General features: G+C 31.7%; 2 protein-coding genes across 5 annotated transcripts; both read left to right on the plus strand.

Moving 5' to 3' along the window:
• Positions 1 to 568: 568 nt before the first annotated feature.
• On the plus strand, positions 569 to 10,815 carry LOC148307660 (microsomal glutathione S-transferase 1-like). 4 transcript variants are annotated; one of them, XM_088263010.1, is made up of 3 exons: positions 569 to 767; positions 9,166 to 9,239; positions 9,982 to 10,815. In XM_088263010.1, exons 1-3 carry the CDS (start codon positions 636 to 638, stop codon positions 10,232 to 10,234), a joined length of 459 nt encoding a protein of 152 aa, XP_088119136.1. In that variant the 5' UTR covers positions 569 to 635; the 3' UTR covers positions 10,235 to 10,815. The 4 variants fall into 4 exon arrangements, with proteins under 4 accessions (XP_088119136.1, XP_088119135.1, XP_088119137.1 ...); XM_088263009.1 differs by lacking the exon at positions 569 to 767 and adding an exon at positions 2,396 to 2,599; XM_088263011.1 differs by lacking the exon at positions 569 to 767 and adding an exon at positions 3,567 to 3,780.
• Positions 10,816 to 17,369: 6,554 nt separating this feature from the next.
• On the plus strand, positions 17,370 to 20,896 carry LOC148307661 (microsomal glutathione S-transferase 1-like). The gene is made up of 3 exons (XM_088263012.1): positions 17,370 to 17,571; positions 18,932 to 19,005; positions 19,505 to 20,896. Exons 1-3 carry the CDS (start codon positions 17,440 to 17,442, stop codon positions 19,755 to 19,757), a joined length of 459 nt encoding a protein of 152 aa, XP_088119138.1. The 5' UTR covers positions 17,370 to 17,439; the 3' UTR covers positions 19,758 to 20,896.
• The last annotated feature ends 1,035 nt before the right edge of the window (positions 20,897 to 21,931 follow it).

Here is a 21,931-nt window from a genome sequence, read left to right on the forward strand (position 1 = left end):
AAGATTCAAAAAACATACAAAGAAAACTTGTATTAAAAATAAATTTGATTAGTTAACTTTTTATTTAGGGTTAAAATTGCAATTATTATAAAGATACATAAAAAAATATATACTCCGATGAAACTTTTTGCAGAGAAAATTATTTAATCTGACACCTGACCTTATATCAGCTTTTACAAATTACAGCGATATTTGGTCTAATATTTGATATAGCTACTCTTATTTCTTCATCCAAATTGCTAAGTCAAGGGTCCCAAATCCTTTCAATGAACCTACCATTGATAGAGCACCGTCTGTATAAATTGCTATACAAAACTCTCATGATATTTTCAGTTGTTCTAAGTATGATTATATAGAATAAAAGATATCTTGACCGCTGTTGTGAGGTGAGCGCACACAACTTCACTTTGCAAGGGTGCTGCCAGCTAGCGATTATATTTGCAACTTAAATCGCATTGTAAATGAGCCACTTTGTTTTCATAATTTTGCGGAGCACTTGCAACAAACTTGCGGAGCACCAGTGCTCCGCGGAGCACCGGTTAAGAGCCACTGGTATATGTAGATGTTCAGTTTGTAAGTTTCTTTGAATAGGTTGGGTGTGCCTTGCCGGTGTTTACCTACAAAAAGTTGTAAAAATGGCTGTTATCGGTGATATAATTTCTCTTAATAATCCATTATACAAAACATACATTTTTTACGTTTGCATTCTCACGTTGAAAATGTTGTTAATGTCAATGTTGACTGGCAGACAGCGGTATTCCAAAAAGGTATGTTTTGTAGCAAGTTCATGGACACGGTGTTTACATCTATGGCAAGGAAGGCGCAATTTTTAAATGCAAAACTGATTTGAAATGCAAAACCATCCAAAAATATACATAACTGTATTTTTTTTAGTTCTGACGTAAATCGTTATAGAGAAAAGTTTTTGGATGTTTATTATTAACATTGAATGAATTCATTTGAATGCATCAAAATTATTGAATATGTTTTTATGGCTATAAATATCCTAATATGCCAAAATATACGTATTCGTGTAATCGTAATTGTTCTGATAAAATAGTAATGTCGCACTATATAGATACCATTATCTCAGTTTTGTCAGATACTCGCAAATATTACTAGTAATAATTGAGAGTATATTAACCTAAAAGGTTGTATGCACCCAGTAAAATAATAAAATGCTCATTACCTCGATGTACAATGTAATACACGCAAGCTAGCACGAGCACAGGTGACCTCGAGGGCCCTAATCTTATCGTAGAATTTTGTCCTACATTCCTCCTCTTTTTCATTGCCTATATAGATGTGTGCGCTTTGATCTCCTTCAATTACATCATCTGTATCCCATAAAATTGCACTATGCACCATTTGGGTGCGGATATGGTTTAAACGAGATTCACTAAAAATAGGATCTTGTCACTCAATCAATGCGTATGTGTGTAGTACCCACAACAAAAAATAATAGAAGAGTGCCGACTGCGCCCCAACACAATATGTATGTTTACATCATATAACAATGTGTAATAACGTTCCTTGTAAAGTAGAGTAGTCATCGAGTATTCGACCAATGGCAATAGCAAAAGGAAGTGAACATGGTGAACTGTCACGTCCGTAATAAATATATTTTTTGCTAGAAAAACACCTATATTACCGTCCAACAAAATAATATAGAAATTATTTTAAGGAAAGAATTTAATAATCAAAATAATCCTTCTAATATTTATGTACCCGCTGTGTGTATATGTAATGGTAGGTAGGTATATTTTTTACGTGAATTTGTATGAAGAGTCAACTCATCAAAACATCAAAAGAATATGTTAAATGCATAGAAGCAAAAGCACCTTTCTGCTATCGCAGTGATTTGGAGAAAACAAATAAAATGTAGTTGCACTCGATGCACTTTTCATACATCTCCCAGAAGGTATTCAATATTAAAATGACAATTGGACTTATAAAACTTTAAAATACAGGTGTTTAGTAAAACATTAAAATTACGAATCCTCAAATTGGTTTTTTTTTATTCCAAAATGCATAAGGTTGCTTCTAACTTATATGTCAAACAGTCATTTTAGTTGTTGATATTTCAACTTCAAAAAAAAATGGAAGTCGAAATAACTTTCGGGTCCCAGTCTACTTGGACAAAATCCAGATTTGCGAACAAAGATTTGGACACACTCAAAATATTGAGTCTGTATTTTGTGTATAGCCTGCTGTTTTTGCTTTTTATATAAATGCAAAATAAATAATTCCACGAAAGAATGACGCATTTACTACTGAAATGTTATATACCAACTGCTGACTAAATTATATTTTTAAATAAAAATTTCGGAAATTATTGCCTTTGCTTCTATGTATACGTTATACTACTCGGCCAGATAAATAATGGTCTACGTTCAGTAAATATTATATATCTCTGTGAATAGGTTGGGTGTGTCTTGCCGGTGTTTACCTACAAAAAGTTGTAAAAATGGCTGTTATCGGTGATATAATTTCTCTTAATAATCCATTATACAAAACATACGTTTTATACGTTTGTATTCTCACGTTAAAAATGTTGGTAATGTCAATTTTGACGGGCAGACAGCGGTATTCCAAAAAGGTATGTTTTGTAGCAAGTTCAGGTGTGTTGATCCATGGAAATCAAGACGCAATATTTTTTAAATGCAAAACTAATTTTGACCATCCAAAAATATTTTTATACATAAATACAAAACTATTTGATATTTTTAGTCCTCGCGAAAATCGTTATAGAGAAAAGTTTTTGAATGTTTATTAACTTGAATGCATCAAAATGATAAATTTTTTATGGCTATAAATATCCCAATATGGCAAAATATACATATTGATGTGATCGCGATAGTTCTGATAAAATAATAATGTGGCACTATTATATAATATAATTATATAAATACTGCCTGCGTGGTGCAATGGTTAACGTGTTTAGCTACCGTGCTGGAGGTCCGGGTTCGATTCCCAGGGGGGGTGAAAATAAATATTAGTGATTTTACACTCCATTATTTATTTAATATTACCCTGGATAGGTCCCTGAAGCGCATGAGTGGTCACCTTACCTTCATGTAAGTAATGATTAAGATAACACTGCGTCAATACGATGCAGTGCCCTATGCACCATTGGGTGCGGATAATGGTTAGAAAATATTGTATATATCTTCTGACAAAACGGAGATAATAGTATCTATATTTCTTTAATATGCTATTACCAATCCCTTATCCGCATCCCAATATGCATAGGGCGCTGCATCATATAAACACAGTGTTATCTTATCGTTAACACATGAAGGAAAGGTGATCAGCCCTCTGCTTAGGTACCAGTCCAGGGAATAAATATTAGAGTAAAATATGTATCGCTTATATTTATTTGACTCCCCCTTGGTAATCGAACCCGGGACCTCCAGAACGGTAGCCGAGTGTGCTGTGCTGATCATGACACTACGGAGGCAGTATGCTATTACTAATGCCTATTTAATAAAAGGTTACAAGATATCAAAATTAATCTCTTAACAGAGTAATCGAACTGTTAGCGTTATCATTTTTTTTGCTTCTCTAGTTAGTAAACCGCGGCTGTAACGATCGGTAGTGTTTTTTTTAACCATTTCTTCGGGTGTAATTAATCAAAATTTTCTGAAAATGGCACTTATCGGCAATATAATTTCTTTCAATAATCCCTTATACAATACGTACGTATTTTACGTTTGCATTCTTACTTTAAAAATGTTGATAATGTCATTTTTGACTGGCAGACAGCGGTTTGATAAATTGGTAAGTTACCACCGGGATCGCGATTAATATTGTTTTTGGCTAATATTTTATTGTATGTTAACCCTGGAATGTCACCTGTCCTACCGTCTTCTAGCCTTCGCGTGATTTGCGATTAAGATATAACTTATTTAGTACAGTACCCAATGGATCATTTTCAGACGAGAGGAATATCTAATTTAACATACTCAACCTATAAAGGATTGTATTAGACTCGTTTTGTGTTCATATCAGCCGATATAATCAATATTTTCATTCATTATTTTCTTTTGCAAAATTTGCCTTTGTAAAAACGTTGTTTTCGTAAATTGGCAACGAATGACGTCATAGAAACGAATCCACACTACTAGTATTACAGCTCTATAAAGCAGATACATAAAGGGATACGCCCCATAACACACCCGATAACGTAAAATTTGATGACGTATAGCGTTGTCCGTTTTTCGTTTTATTCAAATATCTAAAGTTTAAACCTTCATATTCCCTTATTTATCTACAGATTTCAGTAAGAATCGTATCGATAGTCTTGTGATTTTTCATATTAATTTATTAGCCAATAATATAACATCACGAGAAAAATCCATTCACCACTGGGCGTAGATGTTTTTTTTTCATTTTGAAAATGTTTCATTTTGTTCATTTTTATTTGGTTTAAAAATATTTTTTCATAATTTGATATTTGAAACTCCAGCTTGCTAAAATAATCCATACATTAAAAAATACCAAAACGGGATGATGGTGTAAATATTTTACCGACATTGTATTCATTGAATTATGTATTTACTAATTTTTATGCACTAAAGCTACAAAAAAAACCACTCACATATACAGTAATGTCTACACATAACTGTCCGCTATTGCTATAGGTACCTGTTGTACCCGTGTATAAAGTCCAATATCCAAAGTTCACAGCAGGAATTTGAGATGGATGTTTGATACAATCGAAATTTCGAAGATCGATCTTTTTACATTTCGCTTACTCCTTTCAACAACGTCATATATCAAAAAACTTGATTTTTCAGGAGATCGTTTTTAAAGTTTAAAAATATAATACAATGTATTAAAAATAAGAATCAAGCCACTTGTTGAACTTTTTAAAGTGTAACAGATCTTTTTAGGTAAAACCTGAATGTTTTTTCTCCATTTGAAAAATATTTAGTATTAGCGGGTAAATATTAAGTTAAAAATATGCCGCTTTTTCCCCAGCAAAAGCGGCATATCCCAATATAGTACATTTTCTGGGCATTCCGAAAACATGCACAACTGAAAATTGACGATTTTTGATACATATGTATATGTCATATGACAAGGTTGAAAGGAGTGAGTGATTTATTAAAATGTTTCAAGAAAATGTCACTAAAATTCTCCTGTCATTATATCTCGAAAAATTCTTACTCAAAATCAAATTGATGCATGTTAATTTAATGTTTAAAATAATGATTAGTATCGTGCAACTTATTTTAAATTAAATAAATGTTAAAGAAAAGAGTAAAATATGATTATATCAGTATGACAGGCGCCGTGGCGTAGTTGGGTAGACGCTCGACTGCGAAACTGGTGTCGCGGGTTCGATTCCCGCCAATTTCAAAATGAATTCAAGAAAGATTTATATTCAATTGGTCTGGGTGTTTGTGATGTATTTTTCACATTTACCTCCCCTATCCTTACTATCCAACCTGCAGACAAGCATCTCAAATACACGCTTTGCGGGTTATTTCTTTAAAATAAAATTTTAAAAAATATACTTGATTACCTACTCCCATCATACTCAATATATCGTGACGAGTGAAATATCTAACATTTTTTTAATGGAGTTTATATGTATATATTTTTTAAATAAAAACGATGGACTGACAGTGGTCAGCGATAGAGTTGACATTACGACGCTAATAAAAAGTGTTCATATGAATAATTTGGATACGGATTTTGGCATTTTGGTAGTGTTTCTCTGTTTCCGGGCGGGGTCAGTCGTGTAATTCGTCTTCAATCGGGTGTCGACCACAAATCTGTTAAAATGCCTGTTATCGGTGATATAATATCATTAAATAATCCACTGTTCAAAACATACGTATTTTACGTTTCCGTTCTCGTTTTGAAAATGTTGACAATGGCAATTCTGACTGCTAGACAGCGGCTTTCTAAAAAAGTAAGCTTTATATGTAAAACATATTGTTTACGAATACACCCTATTTCGACGCATCTTTTGTACACGTAATATTTATTCAGGGCTAGCACGAGCGTTAAAATTCAAGGCCAACTCGAGAAATTGGTCTGGGGTCATATGATTCCTATTAGAATATATGTACATTATATGTTTTTTGTTTCTGTCGTTCATGTCATAGCTGAAAAATTATTTATTGCATCCGCATCGGAGCTTAACATTTTTTTTTTAAATATCTATATCTATAGTATTTTAATATACATATTAAAAATGATGGATAATATTTAAAATGTACCTTTAAGATACAAATTATAAATGAAAGATTTGATTTTCATGAAAGATTGTAAGATTTTCGAACAATTTCGTTTTTTTTCCTGAATATTTTTTTTGAGGTCCTAATCAAACAAAAACTTATTAAAACGTTATCATCAATTGTTGGGAAAGAGAATGGAGGAGGAATAGGTGGTAGGAAAAGGAAAACAGCAGTACTAACTATGGCGCTCGGAATTGCGTACCCGCACTCGTATTACCTCCCATTGCTTACGAGAATAGCCGTGGCCATTTTATTTCATAAGTTATTGTTAATTACCAGGGCAGAGATTTCATACGGAAGTTACCGATTTAACTGTGAAGTGTAGATAACTTTACATCTGGCTTTTTATTTCTAATGACTTTGGCATTTCGAAACCGCTAGTGGATCCGTCTTGTAAGGAAGTCAGTCATCCCTTTTTTATGTAATATTTGCTTTGTAACAAATTTAAACATTAACTTCCATATCTAATCCTATCTTAAATATAAAATACAATAACTACTGATGGTAGGTGTTTGGCTTTTGGTATTCGTTAAATATAGAAACCGCTTTGTCATGATTAATCAAATAATATTTTTTGTTCATTCTTATCACTCTTGTTATCAACTTAATACCTACATAATATGAATATACATAACAAGAAACAATTTTGTTTTATATTAAATAAAATTAAATACTTTTATCATATCAATTAATATAAAGTATACATTATTTAACACATTGACTGCCATGGCAATATTCAGAATTACAGTCTAAAAAGCCAAATTCATTTAATCATATTACATTCTTAAATGAGATTGGCTTCTTGATTTTGTATTCAATTATTAATTAATTTTCTGTTACAATGATTAAAGAAAACACTTCGTTTTTTACCACTTGAGTTTTATTATAGACTACAAGTGTTTTCTTTAATCATTGTAACATGTCTTACCACAAAGTTAATGCCGAAACAATAAATAAAATTTTCTGTTCATGCAAGCCAGCATTAATTTTTTGTTCTCTTCCCAGAAGCCATCTATCCATAGTAGCACTGATATAGTAGAAATTTTATCGTAGCTGCACGAATATGGCAAGTAAACATATTACGAGATAACTCGTAGTCGGCACCCTAGCAAGGTACTTAATCTACGAGTTATCTCGTAGTTGGCAGTCAACGTGTAAAATTAATTAAAAAATGTTCCTATTGATATCTCAATATATAAGGATATAAAAATAATAAAATTGAAATTGGATATGGGAGCCTAGGCATTAACAGAGCTTACAACTTTGTCATGAGCTGGTTTATGTGATCACTTTATACACTGAGTAATATTTACCATTCTATCCATGATCGACAACTGCTGATTGATAGATGCTGATGACACATCGCTCACTCCTTTCAATAACGTCATATATCAAAAATCGTCAATTTACAGTTGAGCATGTTTTCGGAATGCCCAGAAAATATACTACATCCCAGCAAAAGTGGCATATTTTTAACTTAATATTTACCCGCTACAGGGCAGAAAGTGTTGTTTTTGCATTTTGAAGAAAAGGTATTGTTTAATTATTTTTTTTTAAATATTCATAATTTTTTTAAATGGAGAAAAAAACATTCAGGTTTTACCTAAAAAGATCTATTGCACAGTAAAAAGTTCAATAAGTGTGTTGATATTTATTTTTAATAAATTGTATTATATTTTCAAACTTTCTCCTGAAAAATCAAGTTTTTTGATACATGACGTTGTTGAAAGGAGTGAGCGATATGTGAAGGAGTTCAGTGTGAAGTATATTACTGCAATATGGGATAAGAAATAGAGGAGGAATAGCAGCAATCACTAGGGCACTCAGAAATAAATCATCCATAATCGTATAACCTTGTGAATGTTGGTGTCTCAAGTCGCTGGGAATTTGTATGGGTTTTTTAAGACTACATAGACACTGTTTTCCTTTTTAAATTTGCGGTTATATTTATTATAGTTTTGGTATGCAGAAAAGGTTAGAATAGCAATTGTTGATTGATTACTTTTATCTCTAAACTGAGATTATGATCATTCTGGTATAGTTTGTAGTTTTCCATAACTGAAGGCACGTGAATAGCGTCAATAAAATAAAAATGATTTGATTAATAAAACATTACTTATGATGTTTTATCTTGATAAAAATTATGTAACTAAATACTTCGGTTTTGTTAGGCTGCACTAATTATACAATACCTTATGAAAATATAACAGAAACCAACACAAGTTAAGTAAGCAGAAACCATATTTCGTAATTTGTAGCTAGTCATAAACAAAACTTCTTAAATTTAAATTAGACATTTCAGTAAATTAAATTTGATTAGAAAATAGTGTAAAATATTAATGTGCAATAAGTAAAAAATGATAGATTGTATTGTCTGAGAAATTATTGTCTTAGAGAAAGAGAGAGAGAGAGAGAAAGCATCATCCACGGGGGAGGGGTTTCATTAGACACCATTAACAATAAATATGGGAGTCGAACACTGCAATATATCGTTCCAAACATTTTTAATTTGTTACCGACGGAGGTTAGAGGTCAAAATGAAATATGGAAAAATGGCGAAATAAAGGAATGGGTAAATGATCAAGAGTTAATTCTATGAAAATTGTAAAATAGTTTAAATCCCTTATTTTTTCTCTCTTTTTTGTGTGTATATTAAAAGGTTAAAATGGATTAAAAACAATAAAAAATGTATATAAAAAGAACTCCACTAAGAAGATACACAAGATGGCTTGGTGGGGTCTCTGCAAAAAACATTTTAAATATGTTTAAAATTGTTCTTTAAATATTTATTTATACATTTGTATACAATTTATGTAATAAAAATAGTAATAAAAAAATTAAAATCCAAAATCTATCGGCTCACATAGAAAAGGTTAATAAATATGTCCTATTAAAGTATTCAAAACCTTTCCAGGCATTCGCAAACCCTGAAGATGCAATGGGAAAGGGAAAAGTGCGAGTGGATGAAGATGTGGAACGTGTCAGAAGGTAATTTCTAAAGAATACCTCAAAAACTAAATGTTGAACTACCAAACCTGCTTTTAATATGGAATTTCTGTGTAAAAAAACATGTCTTCAAAAACAGCTTGAAACTGCTTTTAGAATTTTTAATTATGTATTTATCTGTAATTTGTATTCAAACAGCTCGAAACTATCTTGAATATTAAATAATTTTTTATTTCGCATATCAATTTTTAAATCGCCATGAATTTTTACCAGCATTTTTTAATAGTATGAATTTAATTAGAAGGTACCGTAGAACGGGGCTACTTGAACTTTGATGTGTTACTTGAGCCCAGTACAAAAAAAATATTTAGATCTGTATTTGGTCTACAATAATGAACGTATCGACATGATTCATTTTTTCCCTGATAGGTGACCACTTATTGTCACAATATGTTCATTATTGTAGACCAAATACAGATTTTAATTTTTTTTGTACTGGGTTCAAGTAACACATCAAAGTTCAAGTAGCCCCGTTCTACGGTATGTAGTTATTTAATTTATAGGTGCCTATTCATAAAACAAGTGAAAATCTAAAATAATTTAACAAATATTTATTAAGCTTTAATAAAATTTTAAAAATAAATTTTATTTAATATCGGATCGAAGTCAGTTATCTTAAACTTTTAAATCATAAATAATTTTATATATCAGCACATGTCATTTGAACCTTTACCTGACCTTGATTGCTGATTTTTACTTACTTTTTTTTCATATATTTTTTTAGGGCTCACTTGAACGACTTGGAGAACATCCCCGTATTTATGATAGTGTCGGGTCTGTACATCCTGACCAGCCCGGCCGTGGGGCTAGCCACCATGCTGTTCCGGGTGTACACTGTGGCGCGGATCATGCACACACTGGTGTACGCTGTTGTGGTCATCCCGCAGCCCGCCCGCGGCCTTTCCTGGGGTATCGGATACGCCATCACCATCTATATGGCTGTCTCCACTCTCATCTTCTTCAAATCCGGCCTATAATCTGCCAACTCTGGAAGACAGTGGCAGCATCAGTGCACAATAAAGAAGTTGAAATCTTTTATAAATACATAATTTGACGTGATATTGCACTATGACCTATCTCAAGAACAAATTATTTTGCAAAAATACATTAAATTATTCAATTTTTATTTATTTTTGTTATTTCACACATCTCTTAACCTCTTGGTAAGTCTGTTCTTGTGAATTCAACCGTTTCTGCCCTGAGGAATTTTTGTACATTTTTAAAAACGTTTTGTTCACTATATTATAAATTAACCTAAAATTTAATAATGTGAATAAAAATGTGATTGTGTCAGAGATAAAACTGATCTATTTTGAAAAATAGATCAGTTTGATCCTGATCAATAATCCTGCAGTAATTTCAACAATTATATTATTTGTTTTTACAAATGGTATGCAGTTTCATAGTTTCAGTGTTTAAATGAGTATGTAATCAAATAAATATATATAATTAAAAGCATTTTATATTTTTATACATATGTTTTCTGTTTGTTAATTTTAAATAAATTGTTTTAAAATAAACTGAGTATTTTTATGTATCAATAAATGTTTTAATCTTTTTTTTTTAATTATTTATTTGGTAGCCACCCAGTGAAAGGATGTTTCTGCCAGTGTCAAGTATTATTTTTATTTACAAACAAAATAATAATTAGAATTTATACAAAATTTCATAGTTTAAATGCGTTTCGATATTGTCTGTCCTAGTTAGGTCTCTTGGGTTGCAATCAAATCCATTTTAATCTTTATGCAAACATTAAAAAAAAAAACAGCAAATCTATGGTTATCTTCTCACTTCACAAATTATTTTGTATAAAAGCCTTTTATTTAAGCTCCGATTTCTTTATTTTCAATACACATTCTCACTCTTCCGAAACAATATGTTTATATAGGTATATTCATTCGATATATTATTTTGAGAAATAAAAAGAGTTTGTTTTTTTTGATCCACTCACATTTTTATTAACCAACTAGTTTCGGCAACAACCTGTTGCCCTCTTCAGGGTTTAATTTATGAGTCATAAATTAAACTTTAGTCATAAATTAAACCCTGAAGAGGGCAACAGGTTGTTGCCGAAACTAGTTGGTTAATAAAAATGTGAGTGGATCAAAAAACAAAGTCTTTTTACTTCTCAAAATAATATATCAATATGATCCACAAAGTTAATGCTTTCAATATTCAAAACATATTCATTCGACACTGACCTAATGACCTTCGTGGTATGAAAAAAGACCACCTTCAAAGAGAATGCTCATTTTAATAAGCTCAAACATTTTCTCTTCTATAAAATATTTTTGCCTTTATTGACATAGATAATTACACAATAATAAATGCAACAACAAAAAAACTTGCCCAAAAAAACTTTTAAAAGTGAAACCATGGGGCAAGTAAGCAATATCTTGCCTGCCTCATCCACTATATTTGTTACAACGAAAAAATACGGGATAGGATATAGGAACCCATGATCACAATTGGCATCAAAAATGTGATTTAGTTGGCTAGGCCATATGGCCTAGCACGTGCTTCGCATACTTGCCTTTAGCTCTTGCTAAAGCTTGCGTATTTCAGGACGTCTACTGCTGACAATTCGTCGGCAGCTCTTGTCTGAACTTCAGGATGCGGACCTGACTTGGGAGGATGCAAGGTAGCTGGCAGCTGACAGAAGAGCCTGGTGGCAGTTCGTGGACTCCATATGCTCCACATAGGGAGTAGATATGGATTAATGAATATATATCGTCATTTTTGTCCGCCTCCGTAATGTAGTGGTTAGCGCATCTGGCTACCATGCTGGAGGTCCCAGGTTTGATTCCCAGGGGGGTCAAAATTAATATGGGTGGCTTTTACTTTCATATTCAATCAATTATATCAAAATTTTCAGATACTTTGTCATTTACTGGTTTATCTCAATACTGTTCAATACCAAATAGTAATAATAAATACCTAGATCTTGCTTTAAGCTCTCTAAAATTAATCGTCACTAATTCTTCTAAACTCTAATCCCCGAATGTCGTCATCACTTTATGATCTTTACTCTACTTATCGATATAGAACCTTTGGTTTATACTCCAATGCCAAGGCAATCCCGTACAATTAAATTGTTTAGAAAAGCCGATTATAACATCATTAATGAATGCATGAGGAATATTGATTGGAACAGTGAATTTTTGAACCTCTCAACCAATAAGGCCGTAGAATTTTTTTACTGTCATTTAAGGGAAATTATAGCTATTAATGTTCCCACGAGAGAGTGCAATGAACATAATTCTTACCCAGTATGGTATAGCCCTGCTTTGATTAAATTATCCAGAAAAAAACTAAAAGTATTTAGAAAATGGAAGAAATTTAACAATCCTCTTGATAAATTTGATTTTGATATTTTACGCGCAAGACAAAAAAGAATGGCCAAGAACTGCTTTAAAATTTTTGTTAATAATGCCGAGTCAAAAATAAGCCAAGATCCTAAACAATTTTGGAATTTTGTTAAAAACAAGCGTAAAAATAAGGGTTTGCCGCAAACCATGACTCTTGGTGACAGTATAGCAGATGATCCCAAGGAAATATGTGAGCTCTTTTCCGAACATTTTGTTTCTTCATTCAATCATCATATCCCTAGTTTACCCTTACCTTATACAAATTTACAAATAAACAATGAGGTTATATCAATATCTACTATCTCCGTCTCTTTAAAAATGATTATTAGTATTATTAAAAATCTTTCTAACAATGCAAGTGGAGGAAGTGACAATATTCCTTCATATTTTATAAAAATGTGTTGCTACGAGATTGCAAAACCTCTTTTATTGCTTTTTAAAGTTTCGTTAAACGAAGGAGTATTTCCAAATCTATGGAAATGTGCAAACATAACTCCAATATTTAAATCTGGTTCAAAAAACGACATCAAAAATTATCGCCCTATCTCTAAACTTTGTATTATGAGTAAAATTTTTGAAAAAATTATTTACAATAAATTATATAGCGCTGTTAAGGGCTCAATTATAGAGAATCAACATGGCTTTGTAAAATGTAAATCTGTGACATCTAATCTCACGGTTTTTTTGGAGTTTGTGTTAGGGGCAATGGACAAAAGAAACCAAATAGACGCAATTTACACAGACTATTCCAAAGCTTTTGATAGCGTTGTACACAAGATACTATTAACTAAACTGTCGAGTTTGGGTATCCATGGTGATCTCTATAGTTGGTTGGTTTCCTACCTTAGTGACCGACTCCAGTCTGTGGCAATAAATGGGTTTGTCTCAGAGGTTGTAAGCGTACCCTCTGGAGTACCACAAGGATCACACTTGGGGCCCTTACTCTTTTTAATTTTTATAAACGATATTGGCCAATGTTTTAGATTCGCTGATCTCTTGCTCTTTGCCGATGACATGAAAATATATTTTGAAATTAATTCACTACAAGACTGTATTAAACTCCAAAGTGACCTCGAGAGACTTAGCGAATACTGCAAACTTAACCATTTAAAATTAAATACTAACAAATGCTTTGTGTTGACATTTTCTAGAAACAAACTTAAAATTAATCACAATTATAAGCTAGATAATCATATTCTCTCTAGAGTCACCGAGATCCGCGATCTCGGTGTTATATTGGACTCTAAATTAACTTTTGAAGCTCACGTCGACTCGATTGTCAAAAAAGCTTATCAAATGTTGGGCTTCCTGTTTCGTTTAGGCAAAGAATCCACCAATATACATACTCTTAGATTATTGTATTATACTAACGTAAGGAGCCATTTGGAATTTGCTTCCCCCGTTTGGAACCCTCAATATAAAAAATACATCGATCGAGTTGAATCTATTCAATCAAAATTTATATCATACTGTAAATTTGCGATGAAAGTTCCAGAAAGTGAAGCAAGTGACTTTATTACTAAACTTAACCTAAAATCACTTAAATTCCGACGAAGCATGGCCAATATTATATATATTTACAAAATCATTAATAATCTTGTTGACTGTCCACAGCTTTTGTCACAGATTGGGTTTAGGGTTCCTGGGACCCAGACAAGAAACAAAAGTATTGTTCACGTTCCGAAATGTAATACCAAGTCATATCAAAATTCTTTCATTAACAGAACCTGTTATTTAATTAATAATAAATATGAGAATACCGATATATTCAATATTACACTACAATCCTTTAAGAAAGTAATTGAAGAATCCTTTAATCTTGAAAATAGTATGTAATTATTATTGCTTATTTGTATATATATATGTATGTGTACCGTGTACCTATGTGCGCATGCGCATGCATATCACGTTCATGAAATTTAATTTAATTATGTTTATGGAAAAAATAAGTTACACTACTTTTCATTTAAGGCACTATCATACCAGTGAATGGTGTATGCATTTCTACATGTAATTATGAACATTGGTATGTATGCGCACAGAAACAAAAAGGTACCTTACTTATTTGTAACAATTATGTTAAAGCCTGTAATTGGACATTACAAATATTACTTAATTGAATGTATATTTATGTTATACTAAATTGTCTGTTGGCCTTACAATAAATAAATAAATAAATAAATAAATAAATATTTATTTAATGTCTCCCTGGACTGGTACCTGAAGCGCAGGGCTGATTACCTTGGCTTTGCACAATTAACGATCAAGTTAACACTGCCTCAATATGATGCAGTGCCCTTTGTACCATTGGGTTGCGTTTATACGCAATATAAGGGTTAGAAGAATAATTGTAAAAAAAAGGTTATGCAACTATTCATTATTTATCTTATCAGTTGTGGAGTATGTTTTTTATTAGATACTTGAAGATTGCTATTAAGACCAGTGAACACCAACATCGGGCCCAGCAAAAAATTTTAAATGGCCCACCAAAAATTCCCATTTTCTGCGTACAAATAATTTCATATTGAGTATTTCTTTTTTCATGCTGTCAATATTATTGAGATATTCATACATTATAATAAATATTTTTATGTTATGGAATAAGCATACGTAAATTAATATTCTAATCAGAATAAGATTTTGTTTTTCATGTAGCCCCCCCTCTCTCAGGTTTAAAAAAATTATCCCTATATAAATGAGCTACTTACTTTAAAAATTATCCATATGAATTGTGTATTTTTGTTTGAATTGCGAAATATCCTGTTATGTGACCTTTCCAGATATTTTATGTCATCATGTGATCGGGTATGTTCATAAAAAAAAATACCTATTCTCGGATATAATAAACAAATTCAGTCGGTCCCGTCTTCCTCATTGTAACCGACTTCGACTGTACTTTACATTTGTATTCTCATTTTAAAGATATTTTTACATAATTTCATATTTTTTGAAATTGAATGAAAAAAATGGTGTTTGCACCAGGTAGATAATTTTTTTACTGACATTGTATTTCATTACAAATTTAGATTCTAAATTCTAATGTTAATTTACCTTGTACCGGAGTGCTTGGCCTGCAAAAAAAACTATGGACAACAAAGTCCAACCAAAGTTCATAGTTAATAAACAGAATATAGGGTTACTCAATACAAACACAAATTTCAAAGATTTATCTTTTCTATCTAAAAAGAGAGATGATTCTAATTTTTTTAAAAATCACATTATCTTTCTCGTTTACTTATTTTTTCTACCTCTGTAATGTAGTTGTTAGCGCATATAGCTACCGAGCTAGAGGGGGTTATAATTGATAATCTAACCCGAGAGGGTTAGATTATCAAGGGGATTAAAACAATTGAGTGATTTTTTACCTCTTGTTTTTATTTACAAAAGTGAGTTTTTGTAATAATTTATAAGTTACTTTTTATAATTACAATAAGGTTTATCAGTATAGTTGGTAAGTTATTAAAGATTTAGATACAATTTTTGGAATAAAGAGTTTAATTTCTTTTTGCGTTGTAGGCCTTTGGCATTTAACCAGTGATATCTTTTCAGATCTGGCTAATAAATAATAAAATTAATCTATCAAATATGATTAATGGATATCAAGTTTAAAATAAAGAAAAGTGATGAATCACTTTTTATTATTAAAATCATGTTAATGGACACTGCAATATCTAATACTCTTTTTACATATTCTTTTTTTACTTTAAGCAACCAGCTGCCAGTGGTAAATGGTAGAGTTGACTGGTATGCTGATGCTGTAGCTACATAGTACTAATAGTAGTAGTTATATAAACTTGTTGAAAGGAATTAGTTTTTGAGTTAAGGACACTAAGCAAAGTATTTTTATAATTGAAAATTATTTTGAATGAATATGTTTACTACATACTTCGATAGATCTCAGGCGAGACAACTTATTTTTCTTTATCTGGCCCCTACCCAAACCAAGTGGTGCAATAAGGCCAAGCATTAGAGCAACACAGTGTTAACTCATTGGTAGATTAATAAGGGCCTTGTGCCCCCGATTTTCGCATCCGGAAGATATTTGATGGAATACTGATATGGTGAATGTGCTAAGAATGAAGGTGTTGCTGATATCTGGGACAGGAAACAGAGATGGAATAGTAGTTACTACATGAGATGAAAAGAATAATAGAAGCAATGACTAGGGCACTAAAGGATTGCATACCCATACTCATAAACACTTATGCAAGGTAATGCGAAGGTACCTCAACCACTTCACACTCGGATTTTTTTCAAGAATTTGGTCCAAACGAATCTATTTTTTTTATTGCATTTTAATTATGCACTCGTAATTTTGAAACGTTTTTTGTGTTTAAAGATATGAAATGTGATTGAGCGCGGACATAACGCCAAGTGAACACACCCGCGCGTGTTCAGATCCACATCCAACGTAAAAGCTAATTGCGCTGACCAGTGAATTTTTCGCTCACAGCTCACGAGTGTGAAACGGTGAAAGATAATTTTAGATCCTTAAAAAAATATATGTGATTTTCTTAAATATTTGGCAACCCATCATCATATTATATAAATCCCCTGTAATCAAGGAAGAATTGGCCAGCCCTGTTTTAAATTCTAGTGAAGTACCTACGTAAATACTCAAAAAACCTATTTCATTACTTATTTCACTAGTATTATTATGAAATATGTGATGCTATATTCCAAACAAACTATATTAGAAAAAGTCTGAAACATTTATGAAGATATTGTTTTTACCCATATATTATATCATACATTCATATTTCATGCAAAGAACTTTACTATCTCATTAGTGTGCCAACTGGTTCAACACGAAAATGGTTGCTATTGAGAATATTTTGTCTTTTCAAAACCCTCTTTTCTTAACATATATTTTCTACATCAGCATTCTTGTTTTCAAAATGTTACTTATGTCACCTTTAACAACGAGACAGCGTTTAAAGAAAATGGTAAGTTCTTACTGTACTCAGTGGTGGGATTCAGCCGGTTCGCAATTTTAGGCACCGGTTGGTTAGAACCGGTGCCCTTAAACATTTTTGCCACACAATATTATCATTGAGATCATGTATCGGAGCTAATTTGATGACGATTGATTCGATAGGTCTCCCATTAGATACCTGGGACCCAGTTCCATCAGTACAAACTTGATTTAGAAAATGTAACCACACAGCTGATGACACTAGGATTAAAATAGGAAAATCAAAGCATGTAGACGACAACTAAAAGGCAATTTGGAAGTATTTAAATAAAACTGAGTGAATTATTTTTTAGTTATTTTCTTTTATGTACTGTTCATTATGTATTATTATTTTTTTAGTTATTTCATAAAGGATGTAGATACCTTTGTTACAGAGCTTGTATATATACGAGTATTATGATTTATATGTTTATATACTAAAACATTGTTACATTACTCTTAATTGACTACTAAATCTGTACCTACTATTATAATCGGAGCATTCTCAGTTATTATGTGAATGTTCTGTTTACGTGCAGAATGAAAAATAAATAAACTAAGTAACTAACTAACCATCACACCGCTTCTCCGCAGGGGTAGGCAGAGAGAATAGAACGCCACACCACTCTGTCTTTGCAAACATTCTTTGCCTCTTCCACGTTCATGCATCTCCTTATACGTATGTATGAGGAGATGCATGATGCATGAATAATCAGCGGGTATCCGCCGATTATTACGACTCCTAACCTGATCACTTTCAAGTATTTGGCATACCTGATCGTGCCATGTTTTTCTCGGCCTTCCTCGAAAAATAAATAAATGTAAAAATGTGTTTTTTAGGGGGGGGGGGTAGTACCTAAAGGGCGAACCGGTTCTTGAAAATTTTGAATCCCATCACTGATTGTACTGTATTTTAAAACATTTGGGAATTTCACAATAACATACACCATAGTTATATCTTATAACCTTTTAATTTACAATATTTTAAGATTATTATTTTTGATTTGATGATTATTTCAGGATTATCTCCGCTAAGGGGTGATTTTATACATTTTTTGACATCGCAACATAGATGAAGAAGAATATGGAAGTCTGGGCATTTACAGAGCTTACGACAGTCATAGGTTGGTTTGAGTGATCACTTTACACACGTGTAACATTCACCAATTCTACCCACGATTGACAACCACACTATTTAATTTTCAGAACCCCTAGATACTGTGTCGCGAGTTTGATCAATGTTGAGATGAAAGTCTGGAACTTCCAAATTCTTTTTTTTTTTAATTGAAAAGGTTAATTTTCCATTAAATTTATATTTTAATATTCCATTCAAATGTGTTCAACGTTGACAGGCTCACGCAAATCCCGAAGATGTAATAGGAAAGGGAAAAGTACGGCTGGATGAAGATGTGGAACGTGTGAGAAGGTAACCTTTAAAACTATATTTGATATTGAATAACTTTTCCATACAGCAAGTAATCTTAGAAAAAAACAAACATTTTAAATATTTCATTCATATTCAAATAGCTCATTCAAAGGAAGAAAAAAAAGTGTGATATTTTTTATCTTTGTATAATATCAAAAGAACAACAAAATTATATTTATTCTAGCAGAGTTTAACAACAACCTACTGCAAAAACTTTAAGAAGCGAGAAGCCTAAAGATGTCACCTTGTATTTTAATTCATTTATTCAAAATAGATTTGATACAGATTGACTTATAAATTTCTAATAATGAGCCGCTTAGGCTTACAGAAATAGTATGAAATTGATTTTTTTTTTCTAAATAATAAAAACACAAATATTTCTCTTTTAATTAAAAAAATTATAATAATTTTGTTCGGATGATAAAGTTAGTCCATACTCTCTTGCTAACTTCCACTTTAACAACTGCCAAACTGTGCAACCTCAAATATTTTATTTCAGGGCCCACTTGAACGATGTGGAGAACATCCCCATATTTATGATAGTATCAGGTCTGTACATCCTGACCAACCCGGTTGTAAGCACGGCCACCATGCTGTTTCGGGTGTACACGGTGATGCGGTTCATACACACGATAGTGTACGCTGTTGTGGTCGTCCCGCAGCCCGCTCGCGGCTTTTCCTGGGGTATCGGGTACGCCATCACCATCTATATGGCCGTCTCCACGCTTATCTTCTTCAAGTCCGGCCTATAGCCTACTTACCATAGTGCCATGTACACTGGAAGATGGTGATAGCATAAGTATATAAATAAACAAGTTTAACTCTTTTAAACCAAGTCTTTGTTTTGGATACACATTCTCACTCCTCTGAAACAATTTGTTTACATCGTAGTCGTACAGGAGAAAGTGACCAACTAACAAAACTTTTGCTTGGCAAGAAAGTAAACATCAATGCAGCGAGTCATTTTTAAGAAGTCAATATATTATACTTCCAAATTTGAAATTCTTTGGAATTTTTTTCAGGGCAATATTAAGCTAGTAAGATATCAAACAGTCAATGATCACGTTTTTGTAAAAAATGCGCTTGGTCACTTTCTCCTGTGTGACTACGATAAGTATATTCATTAATAACTGATCTACCAACTGTTCCATACCTTTGTGGTATGGAAAAGGACCACCTTATGCAAAGAAAATGTTTAATATAATAACATCAATCATATTTAATTTTTTTGCCTTTATTTACATAGCTAATTGACACACGAGTTATGATTAATAAAAAAAATTATAAAAGAAAGTTGCGCAACAATACTACAGGTGTAAGGATTTATAACAGCAACAAAAAAACAAAAAGTAAGAGTAAAACAAACAAAAAAATATTATTTATTAAGCCCAAAAAAAAGGTGAAATAAAAATGGGATAAGATAATGATATATGAAAACAAGGTATGAAATATACAAAACATCTTTCAGGGTTACTTGAATGAAAATCCAGCAACTTTCTACAAAACTTACCATTAAGAAATGCTAATATTACAAGTCGAGGTGTTTATAATTCAGATATCCATATATGTAGTTACTTGAAAATGGAGAGCGCTGGATTTGCTTCCGGTACCCTAAAAATTTATTCACTCGACATTTTTAATGCCACTTAATAACTAAATGAAGCGAACTATTATTGTCTAAATGGCGAAATTCCGCAGTTCTGTGCCAATCAACTGATAAATTTGATCACTATTTTGAAATGTTTATGAAAAATTAATGTTTTAAAGAAATGCTATCAATGTAGGGTCAATTGAAAGACATATAAAAATACTGATTGGTCAAATTATTATTACTGTGTCATTAACCATTAATACTGTGAATTTATAATAAAAAGTATACTACTCCTTGCAATGACTTTTTTAGCTCAAAAATACTGTGTATATTACAGAGATCACCAGTCGATATATAGATTAACAATTGAATAACCAGGAAATAATTCTTTTTATCAAAGATATTTATATTTTCCACAAATTAATGTTTCTGGTAAAAGACGATTTCTTTTCTCTTCATAAATATATTCCACTTGTGAGAAGAGTTCTTCGTAATAACTGGTAAGATGGCTCAAAAAATGGCAGACAATTTAGTAGTCAACCAAACCAAAACTGATGCACCTCTAAATTAAATAATTTATTATGCATCTAAATTCAGTACAAAATCCTTGAATAAAACACTCTAAACTGTAAAACTTTACATATATATTTATGTAAAGTTATATTTAACTTAACTTTATATTTGTTGGGTGTTTTTTTTTGTGGACACAGAAATGCGAGTGGATAATTTTGAATCAAAAAGTTCTCTCTAAAAATTGCAATATTAGTTTTAAATTTAACAAATTTAGAAAAAGAAAAAACAAACATTATTCTCAGCACAGCGCATGAAACTGAAAAGCATCAAGCCAAACACAAATTATTTTCACATAGCATGCGCCTTTTTCTTTCCACAACTGATATTCAAGATGAAAAAAAAGATTATTTACTATGATAGGAATTAAAGCAGCTACCATCAAAACCATGTTATATTATAAGAATTTTAATTTAATACTAAGAAAACATAACAGCCATTTAGTACATTATTTAATAGCCACGACAGTAATTTCTCAGTTTTCGCAGAGGTGACATTTATTGAAAAGGTATGAAATAGGAAAACTGCAAATATTGGGACTAAGCTAATGTGTGTAATCTTTCTATGAACATGTATGCATTTGACTGCTATAGCAGTTATCATAATATCCATACAAGTGAAAAAAAACTGCAGACACTGAGAGACAACTAGTTTGATTTTTCTTTCTAAATTTGTTAGAATCATTTAGATGTAATAAGTTACTTCTAAAAAGTGGTCATAGCTAAGGAGTGTGTAAAAACAAAAATGATTGGCATTGAGTTTTAA

Source organism: Brachycentrus maculatus, unplaced genomic scaffold (assembly GCF_059751285.1).
Source record: "Brachycentrus maculatus isolate JH-2025_06_01 unplaced genomic scaffold, ASM5975128v1 h1tg000195l, whole genome shotgun sequence".
Classification (NCBI taxonomy): domain Eukaryota; kingdom Metazoa; phylum Arthropoda; class Insecta; order Trichoptera; family Brachycentridae; genus Brachycentrus; species Brachycentrus maculatus.